General features: G+C 41.7%; 1 protein-coding gene across 1 annotated transcript in view; it reads left to right on the plus strand.

Moving 5' to 3' along the window:
• LOC124718788 (probable cytochrome P450 304a1) overlaps positions 1-21195 on the plus strand; it is a 125287-nt gene that overhangs the window by 94805 nt on the left and 9287 nt on the right. The window contains exons 6-7 of the mRNA XM_047244396.1: positions 4711-4891; positions 10917-11034. Of these exons, the coding sequence (XP_047100352.1) occupies positions 4711-4891; positions 10917-11034 (299 nt within the window). The remainder of the gene's footprint in view (positions 1-4710; positions 4892-10916; positions 11035-21195) is intronic.

Genomic DNA, 21195 nt, shown 5'->3' on the forward strand with positions numbered 1-21195 from the left:
CGTGAGTCGTGCTTGGGTAGCTCAGTTGGTAGAGCACTTGCCCGCGAAAGGCAAAGGTCCCGAGTTCGAGTCTCGGTCCAGCACACAGTTTTAATCTGCCAGGAAGTTTCAGACAGTGAAGTGCTGCAGTTTAGATAGATGGCAGGAGAGAAGGTGTGGAGGGGGGAGGGAAAGGAGAGAAATAAAAAGAAAAGTAATTAAAAGACTGGGTGTGGCGGTGAAATGACGGCTGTGTAGTGCTGGAATGGGAACAGGGAGGGCACTGGATGGATGAAGACAGTGACTAACGAAGGTTGAGGCTGAGGCCAGGAGGGTTACGGCAACATAGGATGCATAGCAAGGAAAGTTCCCACCTGCGCAATTCAGAAAAGCTGATGTTGGTGGGAAGGATCCATATGGCACAAGCTGTGAAGCAGTCATTGAGATGAGGGATATCATGTTTGGCAGCATGTTCAGCAACAGGGTGGTCCACTTGTGTTTTGGCCACAGTTTGTCGGTGGCCATTCATGTGGACAGACAGCTTGTTGGTTGTCATGTTTACATAGAATGCAGCACAGAGGTTGCAGCTTAGCTTGTAAATCACATGACTGGTTTCACAGGTAGCCCTGCCTTTGAAGGGATAGGTGATGTTAGTGACCGAACTGGAGTAGGTGGTGGTAGGAGGATGTATGGGACAGGTCTTGCATCTAGGCCTATTACAGGGGTATGAGCCATGAGGTAAGGGATTGGGAGCAGGGGTTGTGTAAGGATGGACGAGTATATTGTGTAGGTTCGCACCTTCTCTCCTGCCCTCTGTCTAAACTGCAGCACTTCACTGTCCGCCACCCCGCCCCAGCCTCGTCCTTACTCCCACACAGTCACCACTCCCATCATGCACTGGTGCTGCTGCTCGCAGTGTGGTTTCAGTGCAAGTTACATTTACATGAGTGTGTGTGTGTGTGTGTGTGTGTGTGTGTGTGTGTGTTTGTCTACTGTAGGAGGGGTGGGAAGGATAGTGGGCAGGACATTTCTCATTTCAGGGCACGATGAGATGTAATCGAAACCCTGGTGAAGAGTGTAAATCAGTTGCTCCAGTCCTGGATGGTACTGAGTTACAAGGGGAATGCTCCTCTGTGGCCGGACTGTGGGACAGTCTTTTAATTTCTTTTCTTTTTATTTCTCTCCTTTCCGCTAGTTACCCCTCTCTCCCTCTGCACCTTCTCTCCTGCCCTCTGTCTAAACTGCAGCACTTCACTGTCCACCACTCCCACCATCCTATCCCTCCCCCACCCCGCCCCAGCCTCGTCCTTACTCCCACCCAGTCACCACTCCCATCATGCACTGGTGCTGCTGCTCACAGTGTGGTTTCAGTGCAAGTTACATTTGCATGAGTGTGTGTGTGTGTGTGTGTGTGTGTGTGTGTGTCTACTGCTGGCACAGGCCTTAATGGCCGAAAGCTATAATTGTGTGAATCTTTTTGTTGTGCCTATTGTGACTCAGCATCTCTGCTGTATGGTGAGTAGCAAATTTCCCTCTCGGGTATTGTTACGTTGCATCCTGGATGTTCCATTGTTTGGCATTAAATAACAATATTTTTGGCTTTAGCATTGTTTACATCCAAAGCAATTTCCTTTCACATAACTCTGATAGAGGCAGTCGCTTTTCTGTTGATGTTGTAGATGAACTTGTACCAGAGATGACTCAATATATTGTAAGCACAGCAGTTGTATCTTTATTAACTGCAGGGAATTTATCTGCATTTTTCATAGCTGAAGTACCTGTTAGCCAAAAAATACTTCATTGGTTTATGGTAGGTTAGGTATTTTCTGTTAGTTTAAATGGTTTTATAACTATTCCACCAAACAAAATGCGTTCCAGACAAGTTTAGCTAAATGAAATATTCAATAAATAGGAACTTTTTAAAGTCTTAATTATCATATTTGTGAAAAACACCTTGCTGATCAGTGTAATAAAACAATTCAAAATGAAAGAATAAAGGACAAGCTAAGGCTTTGATACATAACTGCTGTATCTCCTTGTCTACTACATGGAATTTGAACTTGGCACAACAAACAAACAGCAAACTTGTTAATGGCACTATTTATACCACAGTTTGCAGCAAATCAAATATTCAAGCCAGTTGGTCTATATGTCATTTGCTCACTTCATTCATGAACAACAATGTCCATATCTACCTGAATCTACCCAGTCACCTACACCTGTTCTCTATGTGCTCACTCAGACCTACACAATAAGATATGCTCCATGTCAATGTTCGGATGAACACCCTCCCACTGGGTACCCGGCTTAATTGGTGGCCAGATATCTGGTATCCTGCCAAATAACTATTCATTTTATAGTTGCTTGTTAAGTTGCCACTACATTTTAGCAAATTACAATTGGTATAAAAAGGCATATGTACCTGATTCAGCTGCACTCATATAGTGAAATTCAAAATTCCTCCTTCGTCGAAGGAACGAGCAAGGAACTGGATTCTCACCCTCAAGTTGAAAATCAAAGTTATGAATGTATACATCATCCACTCATTATACCATAAAATTTGTTGTGTGTCATTTACTGAAAATTGGTTACAACTTGCATTTGAAGAATTTGATATTTTCAGTTCAAAACTCTTTTTGTACCCATAAGTTGTGTTAAACATTATATTGCTTTTGAAGCTCTAGTATTTTACACACTAATGACAGCCAGTACTGATGTAATAAAAATTAGTGAGTAGTCTAATTTTATAAAATGTATACTTTTTTTGGTGTCCACAATACGTTGTTCCTTACAAATATTTTTTATTAATTTATAATTACATAATTTATGATGTACTTATATAATTTATGTGTGATTTTAATTTGTCTTCTACTTCCATCATACATCTGCACTATTTATAAATTTTTTATAAGAAAAATGTGGCAGTACCTATTTGAGAGAATTGTTATACACATCTTCTCGAAACGATTCCCTGATGTTAGATACATTAAAAACAGAATTGCTTTTCATGAACATGCACAATTTTATACCTAAAATGTAATGCTTCTATATGTCAGTGGTAACTGTACAATAGTAACTGCTGGAAGTGCACACCAGAATATAATAGCACATAAATTGTGGTATGTGCTTCCTGGTATTGGAGTAGTGTCATTGAAATTTAAGTAGCTTGTGACCTCATAAAAAGATGGAAGTTTTTGCCCAAAATTAACCTCCTCTCTCCTTAGTAAAATAACAAAGAGACAGAGTTAATTTGCCAACCTGCTGGTAATTAATATTCACTGTTGATAACTTCTGACAATGATCATTTCAGGTTGTATGGTGGCACTAGTTGTTTAAGTGTGTGTGTTTCTTTCTGCCATATTATGGTGGGTTTCAATTTTTTCGCACTGTGCTCTACACTGGGAAGAACTCAAGTTTCACACCTGAAATTAACTTGACAGCTGACAAAATATTAAACACTCGATATCAACAATTTAGGAACTACTACTTACTGTAAAAAAGAATACTTTAAATTGCAGAAAGCCACAAAAAAAGCGTCTTTCAATTGTGCCTGTCTGCAGTTTAATGTGTCATCTTTAAAGTAAGTAGCAATCTGTCTTTTCCTACATTGTTGATATTCCTACCTGGAGTTTCCACCATTTAAACATGCAATATGATTAACACTGCTCTCGTGGCGATATCCATTAATAAAATGTTCTCGAGTTTCAAATTTAACTGCCCACAAACCTTTGGCCAAGATCTCCTCTGCCATTTCAAGGGTTGACTGTCGTGTAGATGCTGCTGCCAGGCTTATATAGCCACACTGTTACCAGTGACATCACTGGTGCTCAATTATGCACCATATAGGGTAATGTTTGGGTGGTGCAACTGCTGTGTCTGCTTCAACTGCCCAATCAGAGGATCCCTAGCTGTACTAGGCTGCAATCCACCATGTTTATAAAATCAACACAGTCTTCAGACTCCTAGCAAAGGTCCAGCAACTAATGAAGCCTGTAAAAGGTGATGGAGGTGTCAAAACACCTGGACTATACAAATACCATGTAGGTATGGGCAGTTTTATGTCAATCAGACTGTCTGCACTATTGAACAGTGCTGCATAGAACATGAAAGTGTTTCTGCCTGCACTGTCCCAAAAAATCAGCTGTAGCACAACATGCGCCAGAAAATGGCCATTGAATTGCATTTGAGGACATTTCTATTATTAAATGGACCAACAGTTTCTGGGATAGTGTAATAAACAAAGCAACAGAGATCAAAATATCGGACAACACCCGCAATAAAGACGGTCACTTGCAACCTGTGATTGGGGAGTTCAAGCAGCTGTGGTGGTTACACCACCAAAACGTTACCATATATGGTGCAGGACTGAGAGCCAGTGACATCACTGACAAAGGTGCAACAATATAAGCACGGCAGTGGCATCCACGCAATAGTCAAGCACTTGACAACGGCAGAGGAGATTTCTTCCAAAAGCTATCATGCAGTTGACTGTACAGATAGTTTTCAGACATGTTTACCAGCACATTAACTAAAAAATTGTGCAAATCTGGCTGTTGCAATATGTGAAATTACAAAATTTATCTTACTTTTTGATAACACATCACATACCGGGCAAAAGTGGTATTCAGCAATCTAAGTAAGATGCCAGTAGTGTGGCAGAAACATTGGATGGTGTATAATGTATCATCATATCATGGAAATTTAGAGAATCCACACGGCTGGCTGTTACAGCGGAGCAGCTGTCCCTCATTCTGCTCGACTTCTTCTTCCCGACGGCCTCCTCGCTGCCGGCCACTCTGACGTGGGCCCTCCTCTTCACATCTCACCACCTGGGGGTGCAGAAGAAGGTACAGGATGAGCTGGATGCAGTTGTTGGCCGCGGGAGGCTCCCCACTCTGGACGACCGGCCAAAGTGAGTCAGGATGAGAACACTACATGCAGCTTGCCACACTTTATGTTTATACTTATTACTACAATGATAAGTCGGCGGCGGCAGAGTTTTCATTTCTCTCCTGAGATTTCCTTTGTCGCGGTTCAGGCGTGGAAGTGTCATTGATGGCTTAGCAATCCAATCCTAGCATGGAACAGGCGGCCACAATCATTACAGCTGATGGAAGGTGGAGGACATGGCTGAGTCTGGAGGAGTTTACGTCTCCGGCATTTGTCATTCTCCATTCTTCGACGTTCCAGCTCAAAGTTTTGAAGAGCATTTGAGGTAACTGAGTACCAGTGACTTCGATCTTCTGCTATTGTGGACCAGTTACTCAGATCGATGTTCACGTTTTTCAGATTTTTCTTGTACTGATCCTTATAAGGTTTGAGAGGAGCACCTCGTGGCCTTTTACCTGTGCTCACTTCTCTGTACAACATTTGGCATGGAAGTCTCTCATTTTACATCCGCTGGACTTGTCCGACCCATCTGAGTTGATGCCCAATGATAAGAACTTCCATGCTATACATTTTTGCTTTCTCAAGAACAGCCGTGTTGGATATGAAGTCATCCCATTTCAGGTTCATGATATATCTTAGCTTTTGTCGGTTGAAGCGTTCTAGTTTCTTCAGTTCACAGCAATATAACGTCCAGGTTTCGCAAACATATAGCAGGGTGGAAATGACTACAGCTTTGTACACCATCAGTTTGGTGTACAGTGTTAGGTCTTTATTCAGGAAGACACGCTTTGTAAGAAGTCCAAATGCTACATGGGCAGCACGTAATCTGTTCTCCACATCTTTTCCAGATGAGCAGTTAGATGACAGTATGCTTCCTAGGTAGAGGAAATGGTCCACTTGTTCCAAGGGTGTATCATAAATGGATATGCTGAAATCAGGAACGGAGGAGCCAGGAGTTGGCTGCGCCATCACCTTCGTCTTTGGAATATTGACGGAAAGACTAAATCGTTCGCACGCCCTGCTGAAGGAATCAACTGACAGCTGCAACTCTGCAGGTGAATGAGCTGGAGAAGCATTGTCATCAGCATACTGCAGCTCTGTCACACAAGTGGTACTGGTGAACCTCTTTGAATGGAGTCTGGACTGGTTGAATTATCCTCCATCAAACCTGTACTTTACTACAATGATAATTCTATAATTAAACAGCCAAACATTTACTGATTAACCAAAAAAATTTGACCGCTGCCCACCACAAGATTGTAAGCTGCTGATGTTGTGGGCACATGACACAGTGAGTAAAGCGGAGATGGGTAGGGAATCATTTTAGTGAAAACACTGGCTGCAAATGGGGAAATCTACTAACATAAGCATCTTTTCAAAGGTTTTCCATTATGTTAGCCACATTTGGGCATTGAAATGAATTGATGATAACACAGGAAAATTTGTGCTGGACTGGTACTTGAACTTTTATATATAAGGTGTCAGTGTCTTCTTGCAGACATTTCCAAAATGGCAAATGAGGGGTTCATGGGTAGGTGACACTGTGATAGTAATGTGTGAGAAGCTGGGAATTTGGGTCAGACGGGAAGTGTGCTCGGATGCCAAGGCATTTGGAGCAACCTCTCCGCAGTTCTGGTGTGGCACAAATTTTCACGTGTTACCATTGATTCATTTGACGGTCAATGTGGCTAATGTTGTTGAAAACCTTTGAATACTATTTGTACACTGAGGTGACAAAGGTCATGGGTTGGCAATATGCATATATACAGATGGCAGTAATATTGTGTACACAAGTATAAAAGGGTAGTGCACTGGCAGAGCTGACATTTGAACGTGGTGATTCATGTGAAAAAGTTTTCAACATGATTATGGCCACACGACTGGAATGCAAATGGTAGTTGGAGCTAGGTGCAGGGTACATTCCATTTCGAAAATCGTTAGGGAATTCAATATTCTGAGATCCACAGTATTAAGAGCATTTCAAGAATATCAAATTTCAGGCATTGTCTCTCACCACGGACAATGATGGTCTTCTCTTAATAACAGAGAGCAATGGCATTTGCGTAGAATTGTCAGTGTTAACAGACAAGCAACATTGTGTGAAATGACTGCAGAAATGAATGTGGGATGTACAACAAACATATCCCTTAGGACAGTGCAATGAGATTTGGCAGTGGGCTATGGCAGCAGACAACCACCACGAGTGCCTTTCCTAACAGCACAACATGGCCTGCAGTGCCTCTTCTGGGCTCATGACCATATCGGTTGGACCCTATATGATTGGAAAATCGTGGCCTCATTAGATGAGCCCCAATTTCAGTCAGTAAGAGCTGATGGTAGGGTTTGAGTGTGGTGCAGACTGCACAATGGCGTGAAACCAAGTTGCCAACAAGGCACTGTGCATGCTGGTGGTGGCCTCGTAATGGTGTGGGCTCTATTTACTTGGAATGAACTGGGTCCTGTGATCCAACTAAACTGATCATTGACTGGAAATATTTATGTTTGGCTACCTGGAGACCGTTTGCAGCCATTCACGGACATCATGTTCCAAAACAACAATGGTATTTTTATGAATGGCAGTGCACTATGTCACTGATTTGAAGAACATCCTGGACAGTTTGAATGAATAATTTGGCAACACAGATCACCCAACATGAATCCCATCAAACATTTATGGGACATAATTGAGAGGCCAGTCCATGCACAAAAGCTTGCACTGGCAAAGAAGGGACAACAGATATACCTTTGACAAATGGCAGACTGTTATGACCTGGCATCTGGGATTGAGCGTCTCAGGAATGGTTAGAGTATCTATGAAAAGTGGCTGAAGGATAGTGTAAACACAAGTAGGTGACAAAGTCTTGGACATCCATGCCTCATCACAGAACTTGTATAGTGGGATGGGTGGCAGATATGACAGTATATATTGCTGGTGTGTGCAAAATATTTTCAGAGATCACCTTTCAGCACACATTGTTGAACATGGAGCTCAACAGCAGACTACATCTGTGTGTTCCCTTGCTGACCCACGACATCAGGATTGAAATTGTACTGTGGACTGATGGAAAAGTGGTGATACAAGGTGCAACAAGAAAGTAACGAGACTGATTTTCTTTGCAAGATGTGGCAACCCTGCAGGCTTGTGTAGGCACAATATCTTTGACCTTGGTCTATAAGCTGCTTCTAGACCAAGCGGCACATCAATGCAACTGCTCAGTCGTGAGTTTTGCTGTAATAAGTTAACACATGTTTGTGTCTCTCATCACGGAAATGGAACCGCATAATATTGCGCAATGGTATGCCATTTCTTTTTGCATTAAATTGGGTGAAAACATGACAACAACTTACGGTAAGCTTCAGAAGGCTTTTGGAGAGGAGGTTATGTCAAGAGCTCAAGTTTTTTGTTGGTGTAAAATGTTTAGTGAAGGCAGAACGAATGTTGAAGATGAAGACCGCAGTGGACGACCATCAACCTCATGGACGGATGTCAACTTGACCAGGGTGCGTGAACTCGTACAATCTGATCAAAGATTATCTGTGAAAATGATTGCAGAAGAACTGAACATCAATCGAGAAACAGTTCGTCTAATAATAACTGAAGATCTTGGTATGAGAAAGATTTGTGCAAAAATGGTCCCCAAAAATCCTCTGTCAGTACAGCAATTTTTAACCTCAAAACAAATTTCAGTACTACCACAGCCACCTTCTCCACCAGATATCACTCCGTGCGACTTTTTTCTATTTCCAAGAGTCAAAATGGCGGTCAAGGGACACCATTTTCAAACAACACAAGATGTCCAAAAAGCTGTGACGAGGGTATTGGAGGATATTACAGAAGATGAGATCCATAAATGTTACCATCAATGGCAGAAGTGCTGGAAAAAGTGTGTGCAATCAGAAGGGAACTACTTTGAAGGAGACAACACTAAATGTGACTAAAACGGCAAGCAACATTTTTTTTCACATCAGTCTCATTACTTTATTGTCGCACCTCGTAAGTCCTTGTACGAGTGGTTTGTGGGTGAATAGCTGACATCCCAGATGTGTTCCATTGCACCCAGATCAGAAGAAATGGATAGCCAGGACATCAACTGAAGATAACTATGCTGCTCCTCAAATGTCCGTAACATAATTTTGACCTTGTGATATGGCCAGTCATCACACTGGAAGATGCTATCGCCATTGGGGAAGTCGCCAAAGAAGAATGGCTATAAGTGGTCAACAGTAAATGTTCACCTAGCCCACAGCTGCCATGATGCCTTAGATTACTGCTACAGATCCCATGGACGTTGGGTGAATGTCCACCATAGTCTAATACTGCCCTACCTAGCCTGCATTCATGATGCTGAGCACGTTTCAAGCAGCCGTTTAACTGGATAATAGCGTATTTTGACAGACATCACATCTAGGGACAGACATGTCCTCAGGAAACTACAAGTCACTTGAAGAGCAGTGCAGCTGGAACACAGTTTCCAGCCCAAATATCATGGGAGGCACTTTTGGCTATGCATTGACTTTCAAGCAGCGAAATTATGGGCACATCCTGGGTTGCACCAGCAAAACCAGTGAAAAGTGCAGCTTTATTTTTGGGTTACACACCAGCTAAATATACTACCCCTGTTTGGTACAGTTATGCCCTTACTAAACAAGTGATTATTGCTTTTAATGACTCATGTAGACATTATTGGATTTATGAAACCTACACCATGTTATAAACTGCACTATTTATTTGGAATTTCCGCTCTTGACATCATGTATGGAGTAGCTACATGCAGAGAAAGGTATCTGCCTCCAATGAACACCCATTTTATGGTCGCTGTCCTGCTCCTCCAAGACTGACATCCAGGAAAAGTTTCATGAGGGCAACAGATAACACTATCCAGCAGACATGTTCAGATTATCTGTGTGGGAAGGTGTGGTATGAACACCATTGGATGACACCATCAGACAATCTGGCAGCGTGGATTGTAAAGCCACAAGACAGTTTGCAGAAATGGGTCTATTTCTCATAATCAACCCTTTGCGATCATACAGTTCAATGAACTACAGAGTACTTATACCAATGTAGATTATGTCAGGATTTCCAGATAACCTGATATCTTAAAGCTCTGAAATTGTAGTGATTCAGTCTAAAGTCAGGTTGTCATCTTTGTTTTTATTTCTTTTGTTTCAGCATTCTTTGTGTACTCTTCATATTCCAAATTAGTATTAGTTTATGAGAGTGACTGTCACTGTGAAGTTCAGCATATTATACCAGGGTAGGCATTATACTGTGAGATGTGCCTTTGTCTTCAAATTTTAAATCAGCAGTTAGCTTGTATGTGCTATATTCTATGTATATGTATGTGTTTTGTATGCTGAAGTTGGATGTTTTTGACGTGAATAAACAAGAAAATTAAACTTTCATGCTTCTGTGGCAATATATATTTTTAATCATACAAATTATTCTAATATATACAATTGCTGAAATGCATTTAATTCTCTAGTAGAACCAATTACATTTTTTTCCTGAAACACAGCAGCATCCCAGGCTAGGGATTTAAGACCTCTCTTAGTAAACTGTTCCACCCATCTTCCCCTTTCTATAATTTCATAATATGATCTTTGTTGTTACATAAACTGCCCCAAACTTGTTGCAGTGCAGCACATTGATTTTGTGGTAATGGTCTAATGTTTGACTTATCCTCCATTTCTTTACATTCAACTTATTTTTAATACCATACTATGTAATGCAACTTACAACAGCCCTTTGTTTGTTACTTACCTTTTTTTGGTTTTCCATTGAGTTCCATTTATGCTCCTTTATTGTAGCAGCGACATTACTGTGTTGCTCAGACTTTGCATGGATGAATCTTTCTAACCTTTGTTGTACACCCTCCATGTCTAAATCAGATGTGATTGGTAGGGGTCCCATGCAGAGCTGCAATACTCGAGTAACTTCAATGAATTTCATTTTTTTTAAGTCTGCCATCAGCTTCTAAATTTGAAATTCACTTTAAATGGTGTCATATGAAAACACTAGTGCTTATGCTTATTTCATCCTGCAGCCTGCCCTACACAGAAGCAACGCTACGGGAGGCAATGAGGATCCGAACCCTCACTCCTCTCTCTGTCTTCCATAAGGCCACGGAAGACACTACCCTCCAAGGTTACAGTGTGCCCAGAGTGAGTCTTTCTTATGTGTTTTTTCTGTATTGAATATGTTGAATAAAAAAATCTACATCTAAATTTTATATGAATGTAGTGTAAAATGCTTTAAAATTTCACACAAGTATAATACTGGATAGCTTTCAGAAATGACTTACTAATTTATGTTGTGGACTGCTCATGTGGTACAGCGACTCAGGCATTGTGAAATTACTTAATACGAGTCCACAAGAAGAATGTCATAACAGATTTTTTAAGGAAAGGTCTTTTACAAATAAATTTTATCTTCGTAGCTCACTTAATCCACAGTTTAAGTATATCTGAAATAACCTTTTGTGTTGATACATGTCTCTTAGTCTTGTGCTATAACAATCCAGAATTAGTTGTTTATTGGTTGGACATTTAATAATACAGTGGGGACTAGATGTGTGAGGCAAGGTAAAAGAAGGTTCTCGTTTGACCTATAGTCTCTCCATTTGTAAGTAGAGAGGCATACTGTTCTTTTATTAGCCTCATTTAAAGGCAGAACTTTCTCCTGACATAAAGCTCTTTAGTGCAACTCATTGTTCAGCTCATGTAGCAATCTAGGATGAGGGCTTCATTCAACCTTTTTTTTCCACTTAGGACAACATGCTAATTTCAGTTCCTTGTTCATTGTTCTTTTTTTCCCATACTCTTTCATCTGTTCACTGTACTTTTTATTCCTGTGTTTGAGCACTTCAGACCAGTTTTTTTCCCCTACCCTCCTACCTTGAAATCTTTGCATATTCAATACCTCTTCCCTAAACACTTCTCTATCAGTTATTATTCAGCTTTTATATTATTTATTCTAAATCTGTATTAACACGATTCACATTGTCCATCGCACTTCATACAGTGTTGACTGGGAACTGTCTGCTAGGCATGCCCGATGTTAAACTGGCTGGGCACGGCCCGTGCTGCCTGAGTTGTTGTTGCTCCACCGGCAGAGGGTGTGGCCGAATTCTCGTGTGCCCTGTGGTGGACGGGACTTTACTTGCGGCAACTACTGTCCGTGACGCACCATGCCGATGTGCGCCTCCTGCGATCTTTCTGGTGGCTACTGCAAAATCCTTTTTCAGTGAAGGTATTCAGCTTATTGTTGACTTTGACTTAATTCAACTATAATGTAATAAAATTCTTAAAGGGGATTAAAGTGTAGTGTGAAGAAATCGGAACTTTGAGGCTTGCAGTGACATGTAATTCTGTCAGAGGTGGTAGAAGAGCAGTTGAACAGAAAGGATAGTATCTTGGAAAGAGATTACAGGATGAACACCAAAAAGAGTAAAACATGGAATTCAGTGAAATTAAATCAGATGACACCGAGGAATTAGATTAGCAAATGAGACAATAAAAGTGGTAGACAAGTTATGCTGTGTAGGCAGCAAAATAGCTGGTGGTGGCCAAAATAGAGAGGATATAAGCTGCAGACTGGTGACAACAAGATAAGTGGTTCTGAAACAGAGGAATTTCTTAACATCTGATCATTCCCACATAGAAAGCTTCACAGTGTAGGCAGGTCAGTTGGTAAATCACATGGGTGCTTTCACACGTGGCTCTGCCTTTGATCGTGTACACCTTCCAGGTTACAGGACTGGAGTAGGTGGTGGTGGTAGGAGGGTGCATGGGCAACAAACTGTCCATTTGCATGAATGGACACAGGCAGACGGTGTTTGTTGGTAATGAGGATCACCCTGTGGCTAAACATACCTTTGTGCACGGCCAGCACATCTTGGCGCAGTGTTACACCGTCCGGGTTATCTGGATACTTCCCACTAACACCAACCTATCAGAACTCCTGAGATGGGAACTTGCCCTTCAATATATCCTCTCTTCCCGTTACCCACCAGGCCTCAACCTCCGTTAATTTCAAGTTGCCGCCGCTCATACCTCACCTGTCATTCAACAACATCTTTGCCTCTGTACTTCTGCCTCGACTGACATCTCTGCCCAAAGTCTTTGCCTTTACATATGTCTGCTTGTGTCTGTATATGTGCGGATGAATATGTGTGTGTGAGCGCGAGTGTATACCTGTCCTTTTTTCCCCCTTAGGTAAGTCTTTCCGCTCCCAGAATTGGAATGACTCCTTACCCTCTCCCTTAAAACTCATATCCTTTCATCTTTCCCTCTCCTTCCCTCTTTCCTGATGAAGCAACCGTGGGTTGCAAAAGCTTGAATTTTGTGTGTGTGTTTGTGTTTGTTAGTTTCTCTATCAACATACCAATGCTTTCGTTTGGTAAGTTACATCATCTTTGTTTTTAGATATATTTCCCCACGTGGAATGTTTCCCTAAATGTTCACATTAATCACCGTCATATATACATCTCCTGCAAACTGACTCATTTCACATTATTTTGAAAAAAGAATAGTTCAAATGATCTATGGAATATATAACTAACTAACACTTAAAAAAAATGCGCACACATTCATACGTGCATAGTTCACACACAGATGGCAACTGTCACCTCAGGGTCGCACGCCACAGCACTTCTGTAACCCTATTACCCACCCCAGCTGAGATCGCTACTCACTGCAGTTGTGACTCAATGTCCAGAGGTTTCAGTTGCCATATGTGTGTGGCTTGGGCATGCGTGTACTGTCCATTAGCTAAGACTGTTTTTAAAAGCGTCTGTCTGCTGCTCAACCACTTCACTGTGTGGTGAGCAGCAGTATGTCGTAATTCATATTGTTGTTATTCCATCCCAGATCGTCCACTGTTTCTAAACAAACTACTTATAACACAGTCAGTATTGTAGTATTAGTTATATCATGGCCAATAAACAGTAAGAATTGCAGATTTTTGTTGGCCTCACATACCTGTCTATACATATTTCGGATAAGAAACATTCATTTATTTAAATATTAGAATAAAGTGGTTGTGATTAACAAGTGTTAGTTTAGATTGTGCATCCTGTGTCATGTTTACAGGTTTGTACATTGGTGTGCAAAACTTAAGGACAAAAGTAACTTTCACATGATTTTACTGCCAAGTAACACAGCTCAATGAAACTTGGACCACACGGAGAAACAACGTGATACATTATAGTAAAGAAGATAGCTAACTAAAGAAATAGAAATAGAAGTTTATTGAAACCTACGGCAGATTAAAACTGTGTGCTGGACCAAGACTTGAACTCGGGGCCTTTGCCTTTTGTGGGCAAGTGCTCTACCAACTGAGCTACCCAGGCACGACCCATGCCCGGTACTCACAGCTTTACTTCTGCCAGTATCTCGTCTCCTACCTTCCAAACTTTACAGAAGCTCTCCTGTGAACCTTGCAGAACTAGCACTCCTGAAAGAAAGGATATTGCAGAGACATGGCTTAGCCACAGCCTGGGGGATGTTTCCAAAATGAGATTTTCACTCTGCAGCAGAGTGTGCACTGATATGAAACTTCCTGGTAGATTAAAGCTATGTGCCAGACCGAGACTTGAACTTGGGACCTTTGCCTTTTGTGGGCAAGTGCTCTACCAAACGCACAGTTTTAATTTGCCAAGATGTTTCATATCAGCGCACACTCCAATGCAGAGTGAAAATCTCATTCTGGAAACATCCCCCCGGCTGTGGCTAAGCCATGTCTCTGCAATATCCTTTCTTTCAGGAGTGCTAGTTCTGCAAGGTTCACAGGAGAGCTTCTGTAAAGTTTGGAAGGTAGGAGACGAGGTACTGGTAGAAGTAAAGCTGTGAGGACGGGTCATGAGTCGTGCCTGGGTAACTCAGCGCACACCCTGCTGCAGAGTGAAAATCTCATTCTGGAAGTTTATTGTCTCGTAACTTACAATTTCAAGCAGTTGACTTAAAGTACAGGAGACCTGTCAAAACACAAAAAATGGTTTACAATTTTCCTTATAATACCAGTAATATAATACACAGTACTGAATAATTACTTATTTAAGCAATTAATAAATTTTCTTCAAAAGTAACAAACTTGTATTAACGGTCCTAAGTAGTCGCTCTCTCCTGCTCAAATTTTCAGGTTGTCATGTATGTATTCTTCTTCTGAATAGTAACATTTCTGCACTAGTGAAATGAGTACACATGACACTTCTATTCAATGACAATAATTAAACTGTAGTCACATTTATTGCGGATTACAAAATGCAGGACATGGTGCTTCATAGGGTGTGTGATCGCCACAGACAGCAATGGATTCTTTGCAGCCTGCACCCACATTGGTCACAAAGCTGGTAAGGAGTTCTTGTGGTGGGGACTTCCATTCCTCTACCAGTGCAGATGGCAACTGATGGATGGTTGTTGATTCATGTTAACGTGCTACAATACATCTTCCCAGCACATTACACATGTGCCCAGTGGCATTTAAGTTTGAGGAATGGCCAGGATCTTCTCATTTCAAGAGTTTCTCAACCTGCACTCTTTATTGCGGTTGCACTTTGTCATACATAAAAATGAAATCAGGGCAGAATGCACCCCTGAAAAGATGCACATGGGGGAAGAGTACTGTGTCACAATAACACTGACTGGTGTCTGTACTGTGTTCAAAGATTTGAAGACCAGCACATAATAAATCTGCTGCCATCTGAGAAGAGCAAGTGACCCTGTCTCACACTGGTCCAATGCTTTGCACTTGGCACCATTGCAGATCTTTAAACAGGGTACAGATACCAGTCAGTGTTATAGTGGCACAGTACTCCTTCCCTTTTCAGGGCTGCATTGTGCCCTGACTTCATTTTTATGGATAACAATGTGTGACTACATCAAAGAGTGTAGGTGAAGGAGCTCTTGTAATAAGAAGATATTCAGGGAGCATATTGGTCTGGCCATTTTCCGAACTGAAATCTCTTCGAGCACATGTGGAATGTGTTGGAAAGATGTATTGCAGGACATGCACATGCAACAACAACCATCCAGCATTTGTCAACTGTGCTGGTGGAGAAATGGAACACCTTACCACGAGAACTCCTTACCAGCCATGCAGTGTGGCATTTTATTTGTATCGGCTCGATGGTGACGGTTGTCCCAGTCTGGTTAACATGGAACAGCATCCGTCAATTGCGATGACTCTGATCTGTAACTGTTAAAAACAAACTCTTCACTTGGTTGATTAGCTTCAAACACTGTCTTCCTTTATTGATTGATTGATTTTAACAGGAGAGCTAAAACAGATTAGGTCTGACCGCCACTGCCTGCACCAAAACTATGTTTATTGTGCGGTATCACTCCCTGTACATCTAGTAAAGCCAACCAGTGCGCTTAAATAGTGCAAGGAGTCCCTCTACCAGTTTTTTGTTAGACACAATTTCTTCAGGTCTAGTTGTCCCGAAGATTCTGTAGCTTTTACTCTCCAATGCCATGAATTTGAAGATGATGTGTGATGCAGTTTCTTCACCCTCATCACAGATCCTAAATTTCTGGTCCTCTTCTGTTATACCCATTGTGTGTAGGTGTTTTTTGAAGTTCCCATAGCCGGTCATAAGTCCAGTCATGAGTTTGATCTCTTTCCTGTTGAATCCCAGGATTACAGAGCGTCTTTTAAAACATGGCTTGGGCATCATTACCTTACCACGTTTGTTTATGGACCTTGGTCCAATATCCTACGTGCTAAGCCAGTTCCATTGTAGTTTGATTATAGCCTTCGTGATTGTCAAGACAAGTTCCGGTCCAATAAATTGAGTTGTTGCCCCCATCCTAGCCAATCTATCGGCTTATTCATTGCCACAGATCCCTGAGTGGCCAGGGGCCCACACTAGGTTTACCATATTGCTTCCCCCTAGCTCCACCAGAGCACTGTGGCAATCTGCAACAATCTTAGATCTTGTTGCAGGAGCTGCCTATGATTTCAGGGCTGCCTGAGTAGACATAGATGCTTCGGTCATTGTAGCACCTACGCATATTCTCCTCCACACATGCCCTGACAGCAGTAATTTCGGCTTGGAATACAGAGGCCAGTTTCCCTAGAGAGATGATGCTCTCCAGTCTTGGCTGAACCCTGTACAACCCTGCCACAACACCTTCGTCTGTTTTCGACCCATCGGTGAACCAAACGATGTCTGCCGTACGGTGTCGAACTGTTTTCTCCCACTCTCCTTACTTCCAATTATTATGTTGTAAGGCTTGTCGAAGCAGTTGGGAGTTATTATATAGTCGGCAGGCATTTCCCCAGCCATACCTATATTTACCTCACCCACTATGTTAGTGTGTGCTTCTGGATATCCGAATGAGACCCAGTTTTAAGTCTGTATGCCCCAGCTGCTGCCCCCATCTTAACCCAAAGGTGAAATGGATGCATATCCAGCGTGGCTTCCATTCCAGTGGTTGGTGTGCTGCTAATTCTGCCCATTATGGTTAATCAGGCCAATCTTAGCAAGCTCTTTAGCAGCAACCTGCTGTTCTACCTTCTTCCACCACACTACGGCCCCATAGGAAATCCTAGGTCTAACCACTGTGGTGAATACCCAGTGCATACCCCTGGGACTTAGGCCCCAGTTTTTGCCATAAGCCCTCCTAGTACTCACTAAAGTACTTTTTGCCTTGGAGCAGATACTCTTTAATATGAGGGGTCCAAGTTGGCTTCTCATCCAAGGTTACCCCTAGATATTTCACTGTCCCCTTCACAGGTAGAGTCTCATCAAAGAGCTTTAGATTCCAACTTGCATGCTGAATATGTCTCTTTGTAAATGGCGCCACAATAGTCTTCTTAGGATTAACTCTCAGATCCTGTTTAATGCACAATTTTTCCACAATGTCCAACCCTCCATGTGCCATATTCCTAACTGTGTCAGTGAATTTGCCAAGTATTACTATGACAAGGTCACCTGCATATCCTTGCAGAAGAATTGTCCGGAATCTAGTTCCTCACTGAGTTCGTTCACCACTAGATTCCACAATAGAGGAGACGAAACTTCTCCTTGTGGGTAGCCTCTGGTGGTCTTAATTACCATCTTTCCATTGATCATGGTAGCCTCTACCTTCCTTCCACTAAGCATGGCCCTGGTCCACCTACATATACAGGGCTATTACAAATGATTGAAGCGATTTCATAAATTCACTGTAGCTCCATTGATTGACATATGGTCACGACACACTACAGATACGTAGAAAAACTCATAAAGTTTTGTTCGGCTGAAGCCGCACTTCAGGTTTCTGCTGCCAGAGCGCTCGAGAGCGCAGTGAGACAAAATGGCGACAGAAGCCGATAAAGCGTATGTCATGCTTGAAATGCACTCACATCAGTCAGTCGAAACAGTGCAACGACACTTCAGGATGAAGTTCAACAAAGATCCACCAACTGCTAACTCCATTCGGTGATGGTATGCGCAGTTTAAAGCTTCTGGATGCCTTTGTAAGGGGAAATCAACGGGTCAGCCTGCAGTGAGCGAAGAAACGGTTGAACGCGTGCGGGCAAGTTTCACGCGTAGCCCGCGGAAGTCGACGAATAAAGCAAGCAGGGAGCTAAACGTACCACAGCTGACGGTTTGGAAAATCTTACGTAAAAGGCTAAAGCAGAAGCCTTACCGTTTACAATTGCTACAAGCCCTGACACCCGATGACAAAGTCAAACGCTTTGAATTTTCGGCGCGGTTGCAACAGCTCATGGAAGAGGATGCGTTCAGTGCGAAACTTGTTTTCAGTGATGAAGCAACATTTTTTCTTAATGGTGAAGTGAACAGACACAATGTGCAAATCTGGGCGATAGAGAATCCTCACGCATTCGTGCAGCAAATTCGCAATTCACCAAAAGTAAACGTGTTTTGTGCAATCTCACGGTTTAAAGTTTACGGCCCCTTTTTCTTCTGCGAAAAAAACGTTACAGGACACATGTATCTGGACATGCTGGAAAATTGGCTCATGCCACAACTGGAGGCCGACAGCGCCGACTTCATCTTTCAACAGGATGGTGCTCCATCGCACTTCCATCATGATGTTCGGCTTTCTTAAACAGGAGATTGGAAAACCGATGGATCGGTCGTGGTGGAGATCATGATCAGCATTTCATGTCGTGGCCTCCACGCTCTCCCGACTTAACCCCATGCGATTTCTTTCTGTGGGGTTATGTGAAAGATTCAGTGTTTAAACCTCCTCTACCAAGAAACGTGCCAGAACTGCGAGCTCGCATCAACGATGCTTTCGAACTCATTGATGGGGACATGCTGCGCCGAGTGTGGGAGGAACTTGATTATCGGCTTGATGTCTGCCGAATCACTAAAGGGGCACATATCGAACATTTGTGAATGCCTAAAAAATCTTTTTGAGTTTTTGTATGTGTGTGCAAAGCATTGTGAAAATATCTCAAATAGTAAAGTTATTGTAGAGCTGTGAAATCGCTTCAATCATTTGTAATAACCCTGTACTATCTCCCTTAGACTGATATCAGTGTATCGATGTAGCAGCATGCTGGAATGTGTGAGCAGCCCTTGTTTAAAATTGAAGCACTGGTGTTCGAAGTCTGTCGGTCTTCTTTACTTCGAACCCACAGTGACTGCACCACTCGGTACTGCAACTCCCTTGATCTGAAACAATTAACCAGATATGCTTCACGTGTTCGTGACAGGCCGATAAGCTTACGCAAACTTGATAACTGTAGTTCTTATGCCCAGTTTACGAATGAGTGTTCAAATGCAGATAATAGGATATCTTGAATCATAAATTCCATCACTCAAGCCGATGCCACATCATAGTTTTGCGAGGATGTTGATTTATTAATATAGCGTCATCAAGGCGTCACTATGGTGTTAATTCAACAACTAACACGACGTTCTTCCAGAGATAAAATACTCTTCTGATAACATACAGAAAGCGACATATATCGGTGTAAACTTGCTGTTCACTGTTAAAAAAATCACTAAATCACCTTCAGCTTCTGCGTTCTCTCAAGAAATAGTTAATTTCATGATTACACAGTAAATTTCTATTAAATGACATAGTCAACACAAAGCATTAAGGTTATATTGGAGTTTATTGAACTTCGTAATTATTTAAACCTGCACTGTAAAGACACCGATCTGTCATTCAGGGTCTTGAATCTATTTGCATCAGTGATTCTGACATTGACTGCAGCTTCCGACAACACGGCGTAACTGTAAGTTCTTCATGATCTCATGTAGCTGTTTCCAGCTCAAGTCTAATAATAGAGTTTATGTTGGCGGTTGGTATATTGCTGTGTCCTTTGATGTTCATGACAATCACCGATCATGAAGGCTAAGTCCCAGCGTTAATCAGGTCTCACATGATTTACTTTTCTTTCACATATAATAACTGTTCCATTGTCTGGATAAACCGTAAATATTATTTTACTTCAGTTTGAAATTCTGACTAGTATGTGAATTTGATACTGGAAAACTTTTAAAATTTCAGATCACTTTGAAACAATCTAGTAGTGTTCAATAGGCTTACTACTACTGCGTCATTTACAAGAGAGACTGAATTAACATCTCCATTGGAGTGTTACATTGTAGTAGCAGAAAACTTACAGCTCGGTGCGGCTACAATTCTCTTCTTGGATAAATGTTATCTCTGATCTATTTATGGTCTGGGCTTTAACCTTCGTAAAGAATAGATTTTGAATTATTTATTTAAAGTTTCAGGCTTTGTATCATCTGATAGTCTTTCATTTAGTCCTTTCTGTATAATAAACATTATTAGTTACATAGTATTCCTGTTAGTCAAACTTGCAGTAGTGTTTATTTTGTTGTCAGTAGCTCCTGTCAATGTCAGGATAACTAATCTTGCTATTTCTTTTACTACCAAAGGGCTTTCATTAGGGGTTCCATATTTGGGATGTTACAGCAGCCAGCATGGGAGCATGTTGCAGAGAATGCGTTCCTGTCCATGGTGATCACACACCCCATTAAGCACGATGTCCTACCCTTTGTAATGCCAAGAGGACCATCATAAATCGCAATGACATTAGTGTTGTTATTGTCTTTCAATAAAAGTGTCATTTCTGTTGTCTCATTGCGTATTTCTTTCAGTTACTTTCTGTACTGTACTGTAGCATTTCTTTCTATGTTTGATCCAAGTTTCATTGAGCTATATTATTTGTAAGTGACACATCATATGAAAGTTACTTTCATCATTAAGTTCTGTACACCAGTGTATAGTGTTGTTTTTGAGCCTCTTTCTGTCATCTTTGGAACAATGTTCTGTTATAATAACTAGTATGATTGACAGGATTACATTACAGGCTTCAGCTTCTGTGATTAT

Source organism: Schistocerca piceifrons, chromosome 10 (genome assembly GCF_021461385.2).
Source record: "Schistocerca piceifrons isolate TAMUIC-IGC-003096 chromosome 10, iqSchPice1.1, whole genome shotgun sequence".
In the NCBI taxonomy this organism is placed as follows: domain Eukaryota; kingdom Metazoa; phylum Arthropoda; class Insecta; order Orthoptera; family Acrididae; genus Schistocerca; species Schistocerca piceifrons.